General features: G+C 37.2%; 1 protein-coding gene across 1 annotated transcript in view; it reads right to left on the minus strand.

Annotated features, from left to right (window-relative positions):
* EPT1 (ethanolaminephosphotransferase 1 (CDP-ethanolamine-specific)) overlaps positions 1 to 15,127 on the minus strand; it is a 45,559-nt gene that overhangs the window by 2,366 nt on the left and 28,066 nt on the right. The window contains 5 exon segments of the mRNA XM_006880613.1: positions 1,583 to 1,763; positions 3,463 to 3,511; positions 8,631 to 8,739; positions 9,964 to 10,226; positions 14,237 to 14,311. Coding sequence (XP_006880675.1) covers positions 1,583 to 1,763; positions 3,463 to 3,511; positions 8,631 to 8,739; positions 9,964 to 10,226; positions 14,237 to 14,311 — 677 coding nt within the window.

Raw genomic sequence — 15,127 nt, forward strand, 5'->3', positions numbered from 1 at the left:
GATAGATGTATAGGCTTTTTTATCTCTCTCAAAAAACCCTTTTGGAGCTTTCCAAATCAACCACCAGATCTAGAGCCATTTTAAAAACAGTTAATAACATCTGGAATCTGAAGAAAAGATAAATTATCCCAGATTATTCCAATTATTTGCACTGACAACTAAAACAGTCTACCATGATTCCAAAAGACAACTGTAGCCTTAAAGTTCTACTGGTTTCTAAGGAAAATGTAATTTCTGGCATGTTTTGTCTTTGAAGTTATTATTCTTTAATAAGTCTAACATAAAAATGTTTTTAAATAAAAACATGCTTATTACAACATTACATAAGATTTCTCTGGGGGTTCTAGTGTCCTAGTTAGTTGTGCTGCCAACAAAAGGGTTCAAATTAACGAACTGCTACATGTAGAAAGATCTTCAGTACTATCTAGCCTCTGAAAACCAGCTAGGTCAACTATGAGTCTGTTTCTACTTGATGGCATTGAGTTGAGTTTTGAGTCAATAAGATTTCTCAGATCAACAAATGATAAAAAAAAATGTACATACACGGAATGACTATGAGGCAGTCATAGAGAAATGAAGTCTTAATACATACTTCAACATGGATGTGAACCTTAAGATTATTACAAATAACGTAAGTGAACATAATATCAGGACAGATACTATATTATCTCACATATATGAAATGACAATGAGCAAATGTATGGAGAACAAAGTTTACAAGTGGTGACTAGTTGCAGGAGGGAGGGACAAAGACTGTTATTCTTTAGTAAGCAGAGAATTCCTGTTTATGGTGATGACGGAACTGGCATTGATTAAGGGTAAAGGTTGCACACATGATTAATGTGTCGCTAAGCTGTACATCTAAAATGCTGAACTGGTATATGTTGTGTAACATCTACAATAGAAGAACTGCTGATATTGCTTTTGTTCAACCAAATACACCTCCTCGGCTTTCTTCCCTCGATTTAGAAGTTTAAGGTCGTGGTTTCACAGGGCATGCTAGTCAAATGGTGTAATATGTTTTCAGTGTTTCTGTCCACTGTGTAGTGCATGGCATCTTAAAACAGTTTTCAAGAAGCCATTCATGGTGTAATATTTGGTCTCTGTTCCCTGGAGCAGTAGAGGAAGGAGATTCAGGAACGGGAAGAGGAGCGAGACACCTCCTCGTCCAGCTGCCTCCATGAACAGCTGCCTCCTTGGCCACATGACGAGAAGAAGTGGTTGGCTGGTTACTGAACTCAAGGTTTTGACCAAAGACTCTATAGATGAATTCTACTTAAAGAGGCAGGGGCTGTGGGAGGAAAAACCCAACTTTTTATGGAATTTGGGTTTTCTGGATCCCATGAGGCTAGATAAACTCCCTCCAAAACTGCTGCCCCAAGTAATCATCCTTAATCAGAATGGTGTTGCAATAATCTGGAAAAGGATAGCAAAGTTAGTTCTGAAGGATCTAGCCTGGCCTGAAGAATAAGACCAACGTCAACTGCACATGTACAAATAGCTGGCTGCACTGGGATATATTTTGCTGTGCATATTTTCACTCACACATTCTGTCATATAATTTTTAAAAGGAAAAGCTTACAGTGATATTGGCAAAGGCTGTTCCAACCATAAAGTAGAACACTCTCGGGTGGATTTCTAAAATATGTGACGGTGAGCAGAGGATCCACGCTGTACACAAAATGAAGAGCAAACATGGAGAAAGGAAGGGAACCATGACTTCAGAGAATGAATTGTATTTCAAGGTGTTATTTTTATAGCTTCTGGAAAAAAAAATCAAGTAACACAAAATAATTACATATAAAATATACATAATTTAGTATTTTTGTCGTTTTCAAAATACTTTCCTATCTATGCTCTCATTTTCTCTTCACAGTAATTTTATGCCATAGGCAAAAACAGCATGATGAACCTATTTTACAGATGGGCAGAAGTCAGTTAACTTGCTAGCACGTGGAAGGGCCAGGACTGAAGCCCGTTTAGTGACCCACGTGTGCAGAGCAGAAGGCTCTGGCTTTTTCATCAGTAGATCACCAGACCTGTTTTCCACGGCACCTCTACAGAAGGTATGAACCACCAATTTTTCAGCTCACTAACTGGTTGAGCCAGGGGACTCATACTGACTCCTAAGGTCCAAGGACTCTTCCTCTAAACTCAACTTTTAAATGCTGTAATAGTAATGTCTGGTCTTTTTAAATGCTGTAATAGTAATGTCTGGTCTTTGTTCTACGATTATATCCCAATAGGAGAAGAAAATAAACACAAATAGTATCAGCACTTTTTAGGTATTTCTAGAAGTTTTAGGAGAAATAATACAACTATAAATATAAAAAAAGAGTATAAAAATAATATTAGGAGTATTTTCCTCTTCTGAGAAATGCTGAGATAAAGAATAGTAGTAACTTACAGTGAGAACAACACGGAAATATTTCGAACTAAGAGTTTTATTAATTGCATGGATTACTATCTCCAAACATACCGGATGTAATCCAATGTAAATTTGCTAATCTGAACTAAGCCTGAAATTAAATCCTGATTTCTGGCGCTGATTTATATGACCTTGGGCAACAGCTTGCACAATCAGGACCTCACAAAGGAGAGGAACTTTAAATTTGATAGCCTCCAGAATGAAGGCCAAGGAGCTCTGGTGACACCATGCTGCACTGCTAACTCAAAGGTCAGCAGTTTGAATCCAACAGTTGCTCTGCAAGAGAAGGCTGGACAGTCCCCTAAGGATTTATAGCCTTAGAAACTAATGGAGGGTCATCATGAGTCAGAAGTGACCTGATGGCAGTGGCTTTTGCCTGGATTTGGTTTACAGTGAATACCAGCTACAACAGTGAAGACTCACAGACTTAGGCTGCAAGAAAAAGCTTTGAGAGCTGAAGGATAAAGCGGAAATACAGAAAGTGTTTCTGAGTAGAAGAAACAGTGGAGCAAAATTACTGAGGGGGAGAACAATAAAACATAAGGTGGAGAGGTTGAGGAAATTCAGTGTCGCTGAGAAAGCATTACAGACCCGAGAAATGAAATGCCAGCTGTCCTACCTCTATCCTAGGCAGATCATCTATAGAGCATCAGTTTGGAAAGATGAGCACAAGTCCAGAGTTTTGTCCTAAACTACACAACTTAAGAAATTTTACTTTAGGATGGTGCTACCTAATGCAGGATGAATTCACAAAGCAAGATGTGAATATATCAACAGAAACCCAGAAGGCACTCCCTCAAGATGAATTCAAAGAGTGCTCAGATCCAAAGTCTAATAAAGGAACCAGTGTTCTTCATGCCATGCGTAAATTGACTACATTAGCAAATCAGATACCATCAAAAATTGCTCTTTTCAAAATTGGGGCCCAGACTCCAAAAGGGAAAAAAAAGTGTTTTTTTTAATTTATGTGAATAATAATTTCCAATGATTTTCTCTTATTTCTGATCTTGTCAGAGAATAAAAGAAACACTTACCTGAAAAAGTTAGATAAACTCATTGGAAGAGTCACACATAATGCACAACCTAAAAGAAAGAATAAAGTTATCATGAGTTCTTATTTAAGAGTGATTATCACAACTGAATGATTTCTTAGAATATGCACTATTTTCAAACCCAATAATTTTCAGTTTCAAGTTTACTTCGGCACTGAAGTGAAATAAATTTCTGAACAATGTTCACATCTGAAAGAGCAGTGGTATCGTTTGGTGACTCAGCCAAGAAGCCAGATTGGGCTAGAATTTTGACTATGCCAATAACTTAAAATTTAAGCTTTTAGTGTCTTAGTTTCCTCTCTTATAAAATAAAGATAATAACAGTATCAACTCCACAGAGTTCTGAGGATGAACATGTGGAGACTGCACAATGAGGGACTGCTAAGAAAGATGCTTAACACATGGTACTGCTTCCCATTTATACCCAGCTGTACTTCTAACAGATTCTATTTCAACTTTTCCCCTCACCTCTACTGCTGTTTTCCTTTCAAGTCTAAGAGCAGACTTTCCAGGAAACCCTATCATTGCTTCTGCTGCCTTCGATGTCTATTCTTATCTTTCCTTTTACTTGCAACACTTTTATGTTGCTTCCTCAGCACTTTTATTCTGATTCACAATTCTGTAGACATTATACTCTTGACATTTACCAGCTTCCCTAAATAATCAAATTCATTTCATGACTTTGTCTTTTACTTCTAAGCATAATGATTGGGTTGACTATCTACTAGGTGTAATTCCCCCCCCCTTCCACTCCCCGGCCTTTATGGGTGCTCTGGTAGTCTAGTTCAAAAAGAAATGTGCAAACCACACCTCTCTAGTGGTTCTAATTCACTAGAAGCTCCAAGGGAGAAAGATGGGCAGTCTCCTCTCATGCCACTGACAGCCTTGGACACCCAATCATGGGTTGGTTAGTTGTGATCTGGTTTCGACTTAATGAACATTCTCAGAATGAGGATGGCACAGTATAGGCGTGTTCAGACTGTTGTTCACAGGATAACTACCAGTCGAACTCAAGTAGACAGCAACTAACAACAATTCAAAAAGGTTCATGTTACACCTAACTATTTAATTCTGTGTCCTTTGGTGACCAACTCTTACTCCTGTGCATTCCTAACTGGGCATCCCACAGTGAACAGATGCTCCCTCAGTGACTAATCTTTTCTTTAAACTACAAGCTTCCTACAAATGGCTCTGATATTTAGTTATGAAGCTAAAACAAATCAGACAGTCTCTCTGAGCTACAGATTCTCCAACTGTATAATGGTGATGAATTAAATTATTTCCTAGTGTCTCTTGTAGCTTTAAAATCCTTTGAGTCTTTTATCTACAGAAATGTCTTTCTTATAATTCTCTTTCAAACTTCAAATCAGTAAATCTGGGCAACTTTCTACACACTCACATTTGGATGTTTCATTGTGACTTTGTCCATTCCTGACTCCTCGTGACTATACTTGGCTTGGGGGTGGGGGGTGATCAATGCAGCTAAGACCTTATGAATCAAAGGTAGAAAAACAATCCTTCAAAACAATTCCTACAGCAATTTGCTAAAAATACACAATGAAATGACTGGATATCTCCAGAAAGAACTCTTATCTTAGTAGCTGGGTTGCTCAGATATTTTCAAATACAACTGAAACACAGTGTCCCAAGTTAGAAGATCTTACAGGAACAGGAAGATGGCAAGCTCAGGTCCTCAAGGGCCCCAGAAATCTTTACAGCCAAGCTACTCATGTTAAGGAGGAAAATCCTGGAGGACAGCCAGAACCAAATGAATGAATTCAGAAGCACTTGTCACTCTGGGATAGTGGGAACAGACTACGAAAACTTGTAAAAAGATTTTCTGCAAAGAGCATTCTGAATTTCAAAAGTATTAAAATAGTTTCATTTTAGGGAAACATGTAAACACCCTATGCCAAGGTGAGAAGTGGCATCTTCTAGTTCTTCATTAATGGTATTTCATACATTCTAATACTCTTAATACACGACAGATTATTTAACTCTAAATTTTTAAGTTTATTTTCTAGATTGTTTATGTATACAGATAACAGTGATAGTACAGACACATTCATAGACTTGCTTTTGGTATTGCCCTAACAAAAGACAAGACATCCTCATGAAGGAAACAGAACAGCTACAGAAAAAGCCCAGAGGTCTTCATAAAGGGGAGTAAATGGAATGAGATACAATTCAAGGCTAAATTTTTATGGTCATTAAAGTATTTTGCTCCTACATACTTCTAGGCATTTAAGAAACAGTAATTTCAATTAAAACTGCAAAGACAAAAATGTATCTTAAAGAAAAGATAAATAACGCAAACTAAGTAGTCAAACAAGAAACCCCAAAGAGCTTGGTGAAGTAGGAGTTTGCTATACATTTCACTAACTCTCCTTCCAAAATGCACTTAGTTTGAGCTGAAGAAGGCAGAAGTTTATTGATTTTACCTATTAAAGACCTATCTGGGGGAGCTCTGGTGACCTAGTGGCAAGAAGCTGCAACTACAATCCCAGAGGTGCACAGTTCGAATCCACCAGATGGTCTGCCAGGGAAGGAGGGGCAATCTCCTCCTGTACCAGTCAGATCTGATTTGACGGTACATGCACACAAAAATAATAAAATAAAATTAAAAAAAAAAAAAAAGACCTATCTGGCAGAGTAATTAAAGATTTAGAACTTGGAACCCTGAAAACAAGGAAACCACAGGTTATTACTTCTTAATAGAGCCAGATATCACTACCTATCCAGCTATAAGAAGAAGTACTGAAACATGCAACAACAAAGATAACTTAGAAAACATCCAAAATGAAAATAACACAACAAAACTTTCAGCATGATTAATTGCACAAAACTAAATATATCTAACATCATGGAATTACAAACTTTAAAATAATTACAATGGGGAAAATTTCCATTTTGTGTATTATTTCACAATAGTTTTTACGAAAAAAAGAACCAAATGGAAATTCTAGGTGAAAATTACAATAATGTAAATGAAAAAAAAATTACGAGATGGGTTAAAAGCAAATTAACTGGAAATAGGAAAAAAAGCACTGAAAATATCTTGGAAAGATAAATGGATATTACTGAATACAAAAACTAAAAAAAATATTAAATTAATAAAGATGCACAAATTTACTTGCAGGTCAATATCAAATTGTCTAACATATGTACTAGTGGGATCCCAGAAAGAAAAAAGAGTCAGAGAAAAATATCTAAAGAAAAATGGTTGAAAACTTCCCAAATTTAGTAAACAAAAGGCTAACTTACAGATCTAAGAAATTCAACAAACCTCAAGGACAGGCAAACACAAGAAAAATAACACACTACATCCAGGATACTAATAATAATATATAGGCTGTCTCTGAAATAATGGATGCTAAGGACATTAAAGTGGCATATTCAAAATGCTGGAAGAAAAAGAAAGGCAAAATAAAGACATTTATAGATAAATAAACACTTATTTAACTGCCAGATTTGCACTAGAAGAAATCTTGAAGTCTTTCAGGCTTCTACACGGAGAGGACACCCAATAATAAGAAATAAAGGAAAGAATGAGGTATAGTAGAAATGGAGATAAATAATTTCTGGCTTATATATATAATGACAGGGAGGAAGGAGTAGTGCTCTATATGAAACAAGATTGGAATTAATACTGAAAATCCTTGAAGTCAGTGATGGTACCGAAGAATTTATTGTATAAAAATAGAAATACTTGTGATTTTGTTAAAAAAGTAGAAGAAAAAACAAAATAGGGTAGAGAGGAGCTTATGCTTTCTACTTTGATGGTCTATCCACTATAATCATGGAGCATATCCTCCCATAGTGTCAAGTGGAGCTAAGATAATCCTTTCCAACTTTTTAACATAACTACACCCTCACTCTGAGGCTCTACCCTGAACACCACCAGTATAAACAACAGACACTAACTTGCCTACGTCTTAAGAACTTTGGTCATTTGTTTCTACTCAGACTTAGCATTGAAAAAACTGCTTTCTTGGGAGCTCTGGTGGCCTGGTGGCAAGGAGCTGCACTGCAATCCCAGAGGTGCAAAGTTCGAATCCACCAGATGCTCTGCCGGGGAAGGAGGGACAATCTCCTCCTGTACCAGTCAGATCTTATTTGACAGTACACAAATAAAATAAAAATAAAAAAATTTTTAAAAGCTGCTTTCTTTATAGAGAAAGAGGAAAGAATTCAAATAAGCTTTTAAGTTAGAAAGAAAATTATATGTCTCTATCAGGAGCCTATCTTTAAATATAATGTAAAGAGGCAGAAAATCTACTATAAAACAAGCTTATATCAAAAGATTCCAGTCTTTTTCTAGGTAAATAAAGAAGAGCTCAAACAGTTTTAAATAAACCCAAACAAAAAAATCTGGTAGTTTACAAGGGAGGCAGCTCCTAAAATACATGAGGCTCAAAGCCATAGAAAAGAAGACCCAGTCCACTCCGTCACTGAAAGCCGGTGCCTAATATATCACACGTGTTCTACTGCCACGCTTCACTAAAGGAAAAAGGCATGATTATTTTAAACTAGAGAACACAGCAATATCCAATAGGTAATTCTTTTCACTTCTACAGTGAACAGTGCCACTAAGTGGCACTCCAGAAGTTCCAAGATAAAACCCCCAATTCCCCTTCCTCTTTCCCTAAGAGCCGCTCAGCCAATCATCCTGTGTTTATCCCCTTAAAGTTAAAACAAAAGAGAAATATTACCACTACTAACAACTTGTACCTAACACACAGTGGGATAAGTGGAAAAGTATGTATGTGAGCAGAGTAGAGGCTCAACTATTTCATAATAATTAAGGTAATTATACTATTTTTGTTTTATCTATTACATACAAACTAGTAAGAGTCAATGTTGACATAACTATGAAACTGATACCTAATTTCCACCTAAATGTGGAACCTCTAATGCGGCGAGATTAATTTGAATAGTTAATTTTTAATTCACAAGGCTTATATGCTCTCTTTTGAAATTTTCCTCTAACAGAAACAGCTTCGTGCTGAACAAATATAAACCCAAAAAAGACACATTCCCCCCATTAATAGTAAGGCTGAAACCATAGAAGGTTGTTTTGCTGTCTGGCTGCCTCTAGTGGGTGATAACAAAGTGATGATTAAGACAGGCTTCAACATGGAGCTTCTTACCAACAATCATTGCAGTGAATAGGTCTCTATATAAGAAATTAAACAGGACAGGTTCATACCAGGCCTCCACTCCCACAACCGCAGTCACTATGTAGACAAGAGAAATAGTCTGGAAGGAAAAATGTACACAAAAGCACACAGATGCATTAATGGCTGTAAAGTTCAGAGAATCAGCAATGCCTTATACAGTATAAATCTAGTCAAATGGTTTTAGCAAAAGCAAGAAGTATGTATAAACTCAATGATGTGGCAAGTCTTCTTGCCTTAAAAAACCACTTAGCCAATAGTGAGATAAAATAACTAACTTTTAAATAATGCAAGCAATTGGCTATCATTTGGAACACTCTAAGGTACCTTGCAAGGAGCTCTGGTGGCTGAGTGGTAAGAAACTATTGCAATCACAAAGGCACATGGTTCAAATCCACCAGCTGCTCTGGGAGTGGGGGAAGATGGGCAATCTCCCATGTGATTTACTGCTTGAGAACCTGCTATAGGGTCAGCTATGGTTTGGTTCTGACTCAGTGGTAGACACAAAAAACACCTCATACACTAGTTAAAATAATCATAATAATTTGTCCATCCAATCATTCCATTCCTCAAACCCACTTTCTAATTTGACTTTTTACTGGAATTTTAGATGCAAATGGGCAAAATGGCAACACAACAAGCTGAGATTCAAAGGCAGGGAGTGTGAATAAGCAAGCCTACACACGAGAGAACAAATCTCCCTACTCAAAAGTGGAGAATAATCTCATTCTATGTGTACATCTTTCTTTACAAACCAACAGAATGGATATTTAATGACATTGAAAAATTATCATCATTTGTTTGGTTCAACACTGTGAGTTTGTATGACTATGTGTATATGTGTTCTTATCATTTAGATATTTTTACTAAAATATTTATGACAATATCATAAATAACTAGGGGCAGGATGAGGAAAGGTGTAGGAAAAACTCTACTGACTACATGGGGGGATTGGAAACAGGAGTGGCATCTACTTCCTAAACAACATGCTTTTAGAAACTCTAAGAACTTTGGTAAATGACGATAGTTATAGAAAGGTTTCAGGTCTTTTGTTCATAGGGTCGCTATGAGTCATACTTGACAGCAAGCAACAACAATATGAGGGGGAAACTGCAGAGGTCAGGTAATATGGGCAGCTAAGGGTTCATCATATAATTCTGTGTATGTTTGAAATATTCCATTAAAAAATGGGAAAATAATTTTCAAAAAGCACACTACAGTTCTAATCAAAAAGCACAAAACGACAGACTTTAAAATCAATTCATAGCCATGGTTGAAATTTGAAGGTAGAACAACACATACTTACCACCTGGCTAACGTCATAGCCCCAAGGCAGGAAAAGAATCCCTGTGTTATACTTTTCCCAGTGTGACAGGATGAAGGAAAACAAAACTACCCACAGCAGGAGATAAAGAACAAAAACACTGACGCCAGTGGATCCTCGTCCGAAGATGGAGTACACAGTGACAACAAAGTAAACACATGACCAGCTATCCAAGCCATGGTCGAACAGCTCCCCTAATGGGGTGCTGGAATTGGTTCTACGCGCTTGCTTCCCATCCACACCATCTAGAACAGAAGCCACAGGGAAAAGGTCAGCATCTGTACAGGCATGCAGCAAGTCTGCTTTAACAAACTGAAGGGGTCAGGAAGGCCCCAGAGTCATCAATACATCACGCTGCTAACCAAAGGGTCATTACATCAGCCAGTATCAAAAAATGCACCCCAAGTTCTGGTGGCTTAGTGGAAAGAAGCTGCGCCACAACCCCAGAGGTATGCGGTTCGAATCCACCAGATGCTCTGCTGGAGAAGGAGGGACAGTCTCCTCCTGTACCTGTCAGATCTGATTTGACGGTACACACACACACAAATAATTTAAAAAAAAAAACTCCAAAAGTCCAAAATTTTAATTCTCACAATTCAAAGCTTGTAGTTTTAATCTAAAAATGAAAATATATCACAGTATGCAACTCAACCCTTATGAAATAAACTGGGTAATGGGTTAACAATTAAAAATATATAAGATCAGAAGAACCTGCTCTCTAGGTAGATTCTGAATTGCTCCAAGTTGACTAGCAATTGGGTTGTTCTAATAGTCAGCCACAAATGCTCAGCCTCCAGCAAACCTTCACTATTCATATTCCTAGAAGATGCACAAACACTGCATCCTCTAGGATCCAACTTTGGAAATCCTTCCTATTTGGTATTAAAGTGATTTTAGAAATAGAATTATTGCCACTATGGATGCTTTCAGAAAAAAAAATGTTGTATGTGGTAAGTAGGTTCTTAGCAAATGCACTTCTTCACAGATCTACTGCCTCTGGCAGTACTTTCAGAAAATGAAAGCGTAGGTGGCCGGCAAAGGCCAGAATTAAATTTACTGAAACTGTGCAAGACAGTATTTTCTGTGTGTGAAGATTATAAGGATAAATCGAGTAAGTTTCTGCTCTCAGAAAATTTAACTGAAAAAGGAAACCAAGACATGAAACGTAAGAGAAACCATGAAAGGATCCAGAAGAGACAGGGTTCTCCTCACACTAAGATAATTTAAAATGCCTTTCCAGACAAGATGAAATTTGAGTGGAGATGTAAAGAATGAGTTAGATTTCAGTAGATAAGTGTTAAAGGAGTGTGCCATTTCAAGAAAAAGGAGAGCTATCAGAAGGAAAAAAAAATGAGATGGAAAAGTACAACACAGGCTCAGGGAAGGTCAAGTATTTTAGTTTGACCAGAGACTAGTAGTACATGAAGAGAGTGACAGGAAGAGAGTCTAGACAGGAAGCTGGTGCCAGTACCTGTGGAGGAGTAACAACAGTCTATGCTTCACAAACATTCACCTGAATCAGGGTGAATGACAGGCTGGAGAGAGGGGAACTAAAGTAGGCCTAGAGTGAGCCACAATGAAAATCTGAGGACTGGTGAGACAATAAGGAGATACAACAAAAGATAGAAAGTCTAAAGACAAGGAAACAGAAGTCGGGGCAAGGCTCTCAGTCTGGATAACTAAGAGAATGGCAATCATAGTGCTAAGGAAGTCTGAAGAAAACAAGAGTGATAGAAAACATGTACCATACAATTTTAGACACTGAAATTTAAGTGCTGGCAGGATATCCACATAGTAATTAAAAAATATCAATTCTTCCTTGGCCTTGTTTGTTCACTGTCAAATTTTCACGTCCCTATGAAGCAATGGAAAATAGCATGGCTTGGAGTCATGCTCACCTTAATCTTTAAAGTGTTCTTTAGCACTTTAAAGCAGTCCTTGGCAGAATTCCTTACAGGGACTCTCAACAAATCCACTCAATGCAGTATGACTTGATTTCTTGGCTGCTGCTTCCAAGAAATAACTGATAACTTCAATCTTTTTTTCCATTTAACATGATGTTATTTCTGGATCCAGTTGTGAAGATTTTGTTTTCTTTATACTGGGGTAGAACTCATATTGAAGACTATATAGTCTTTGATTTTTTTCAGTAAGTGCTTCAAGTCCTCTTTGCTTTCAAGAAGCAAGGCATTAATGAGTCTTCCTCCAACCCTGACGTCGTATTCTTCACACAGTCCAGCTCCTCAGATATGTATAAAGATGTATAAAGATACAACAGGTAGAGTAAAAAGATAACTGATGTAGACCATTCCTGACTTTTAAACATGAAGGATTTTCTAATTGTTTGAAGGACTTCTTAGTCTGTGTACAAATTGCTCACAAGCACAATGAAGTGTTCTGGAATTTCCATTTTTCTCAATGTTATCATCCATCCAGTTATTATGATAGACTCAGTCAAATGCCTTTGCACAGTCAAAGAACAGAAATAAACATCTCTGAAGTGTTCGCTGCTTTCAGCTAAGATTAACCTGGTATTAGAAATGATATTTCTCATTCCACAGTCTCTTCTGAATACAGCTTGAATTTCTGGCAGGTTCCTGTCAATGTGCTGCTCCAGCCATTTCTAAAGCATCTTCAGCAAGATTTTACTTGTATGTGCTATCAATGATACTGTTAGGTATTAACTGCATTCTGCTGGGTCACAGCTATCTTGGGTTTTTAGCTTGTTTGGTTTGTTGGTTGTTCTTTTTATACTATTATATGTTTGGTTTTTTTTTAAGTGGGCACAAATATCAATTTCTTCCAGTAGGTAAACTAGGTAGCTGTCTTCCAAACTGCTGAGCATAGAGAAATGAGCACTGCTAGAGCTGCATGCATTTTCTGAAACATCTTAATTGATATTCTGTCAATTCCTGGAGCCACATTTCTTTTTTTTTTTTTTTCTTTTTTCTTTTTTTGCAAAGCCTTCAATGTAGCTTGGACTTTCTCCTTCATTACCATTGATTCCTGATCACATGCTACCTCTTGAAATCACTAACTTAAACCAATTCCTTTTGCTTCAGTGGCTCTATACATTCTTTCCACCTTTGATACTTTTTAAAGAATTAAAATTTTGCCATTGTATTCTTCAGTATTACAACTCAAGTCTGAATTTTCTCCTCAGTTATTTCAGCTTGGGAAACGTCAAATGTGTTTTTCCATTTTGGCTTATCAGCTCCAGGACTCTGGACAGCTCATTATACTCTGGTAATGTTCTGTTTGGCTCTTACTTCATTATTTCTTCCTTTGCTTTAGCTTCTCTTTGTGTTCTTTCTAATATCCTGATACATATCTCTGTAACAGTATCTCTCTCACTTTCTTTGTAATAATTTCATGCTCCTGTGGTTCAGTGGTAAGGCGTCACCAGGGCAACCCAAAGGCATGAAGTAAGACTCCACCCTCTGCTACAAGGGCGAAAGATGGGTGATGTTCTCCCATGTGATTTACAGCCTCTAAAAAACCCAGTGGAGGGACAGCTATGAGTCAGTTCTGACTTGACAGCACATAACAATAACAATATGTAGTATTGCTTCCTAAACTTGAGGATAAGAAAAAATGTTCTTCAAGGACTGATACACTTGGGGAGATTTTTTTCCAAAGGGCTAGATAATAAGCGTTTTTAGATTTTGTAGGCCACGTACTGTTGCAATTACTTAACTGTGTCATTACAATCAAAAGCAGCAATAGATGGTATGTAAAGGAACAGGCAACGGGCTCAAGTGATGAACATGACAGGGTTCAGATCTGTGGTTCATAAAGTTGCTCTGAGTCATACTCAATGGCACCTAACAACAACAAAGAAATAAACATAGCTTTGTCCCAAAAAAATGTTATTTACAAAACAGGTAATGGGCCATATTTTCCCTTCAAATTATAACTGGCTAACACTTATCTTGGAAGCAGGATTGGCATCTACCTCTTAAACAACAGGCCTTTGAAAACTCTCTGAACATTAGAGAAACGACAAAAGTTATAGAACAGGGTTCAGATCTTTTGTTCATAGGGTTGCTGTGAGTCGTACTCGAGTGAACTACACTTAACAACAATAACTCTTATCTTAGTCTTTACATCCTTAGCAATGAATAACATTTTTTTCAAAGAAGAATTCAAAAGTGTGGACATCAAATTTAACCAAACATAATGAATCTAATTAAATTAATCCTTGCTGAATGCTTCACCAGCTGTTAACTAGAAAAAACATTTGCCAATATCTTACCTAGTGTGTATGCTACGAAGTTGAGGATGCCCACTAAAATCCAAACCCAGTCAGGGACGTGCTTGTGCCCTGGTGCTGAAAAGTAAAACAAGTAACATTTAATACAGTCTAAACGCAACAGTTTTTACAATAGCATACAGCTAAGGAGAAGAGTGATAACTAGAGGCTAAATTACCTCTACAATATATTTCCAATACGGGGCTAGGTAAAATGTTCAAATGCACGTGTAAACCCTAGCTAAAGCACACAAGTAACTCCTCAGGCCTTTTTAAACAGTTCACATCTACTTTGAGTTTTAATCTTAACTCAAGATTCATTTTGACATGAAAAATTATTTCTTTGCCTAGAATGAGAAAGAACACATCTTGAAATTCAAAAAACAGGGTCATTTCTTTTTTCTTTTTTTTTATTATTTTGTGTGCGTGTACCGTCAAATCAGATCTGACTGGTACAGGAGGATATTGCACCTCCTTCTCCGGCAGAGCATCTGGTGGATTCGAACCACATTCCTCTGGGATTGTAGAGCAGCTTCTTGCCACTAGGCCACCAGAGCTCCCCCACAGGGTCATTTCTGATAATACTTACTATCGATCGATCGATCGATCGATCTATCTATCTGTCTATCCATCTTGACCCTTAACTCTCTCTTACTCTATTTTTCATTAGCTAACCAAATCAGCTTTTCAGCTGAATATAGAATACCTTAACTTGGAAATGTTGGCATTAGAAATGCTCATCCCTCACTTTTACCTTATCACAGAATAACCAAGAATCTATAGTTGGTTTTATAATCAACTAGCAATGTGACTTTGGATATACCATTCAAGCTCCCATCTACTACTCCCAAGCAGAAAGAATGCAGCACACCTGGATCATTTATTTTGTCCTTTA

This window comes from Elephantulus edwardii, unplaced genomic scaffold, assembly GCF_000299155.1.
Source record: "Elephantulus edwardii isolate Elephantulus edwardi_28Jun2011 unplaced genomic scaffold, EleEdw1.0 scaffold00009, whole genome shotgun sequence".
NCBI classification, from domain to species: Eukaryota; Metazoa; Chordata; class Mammalia; order Macroscelidea; family Macroscelididae; genus Elephantulus; species Elephantulus edwardii.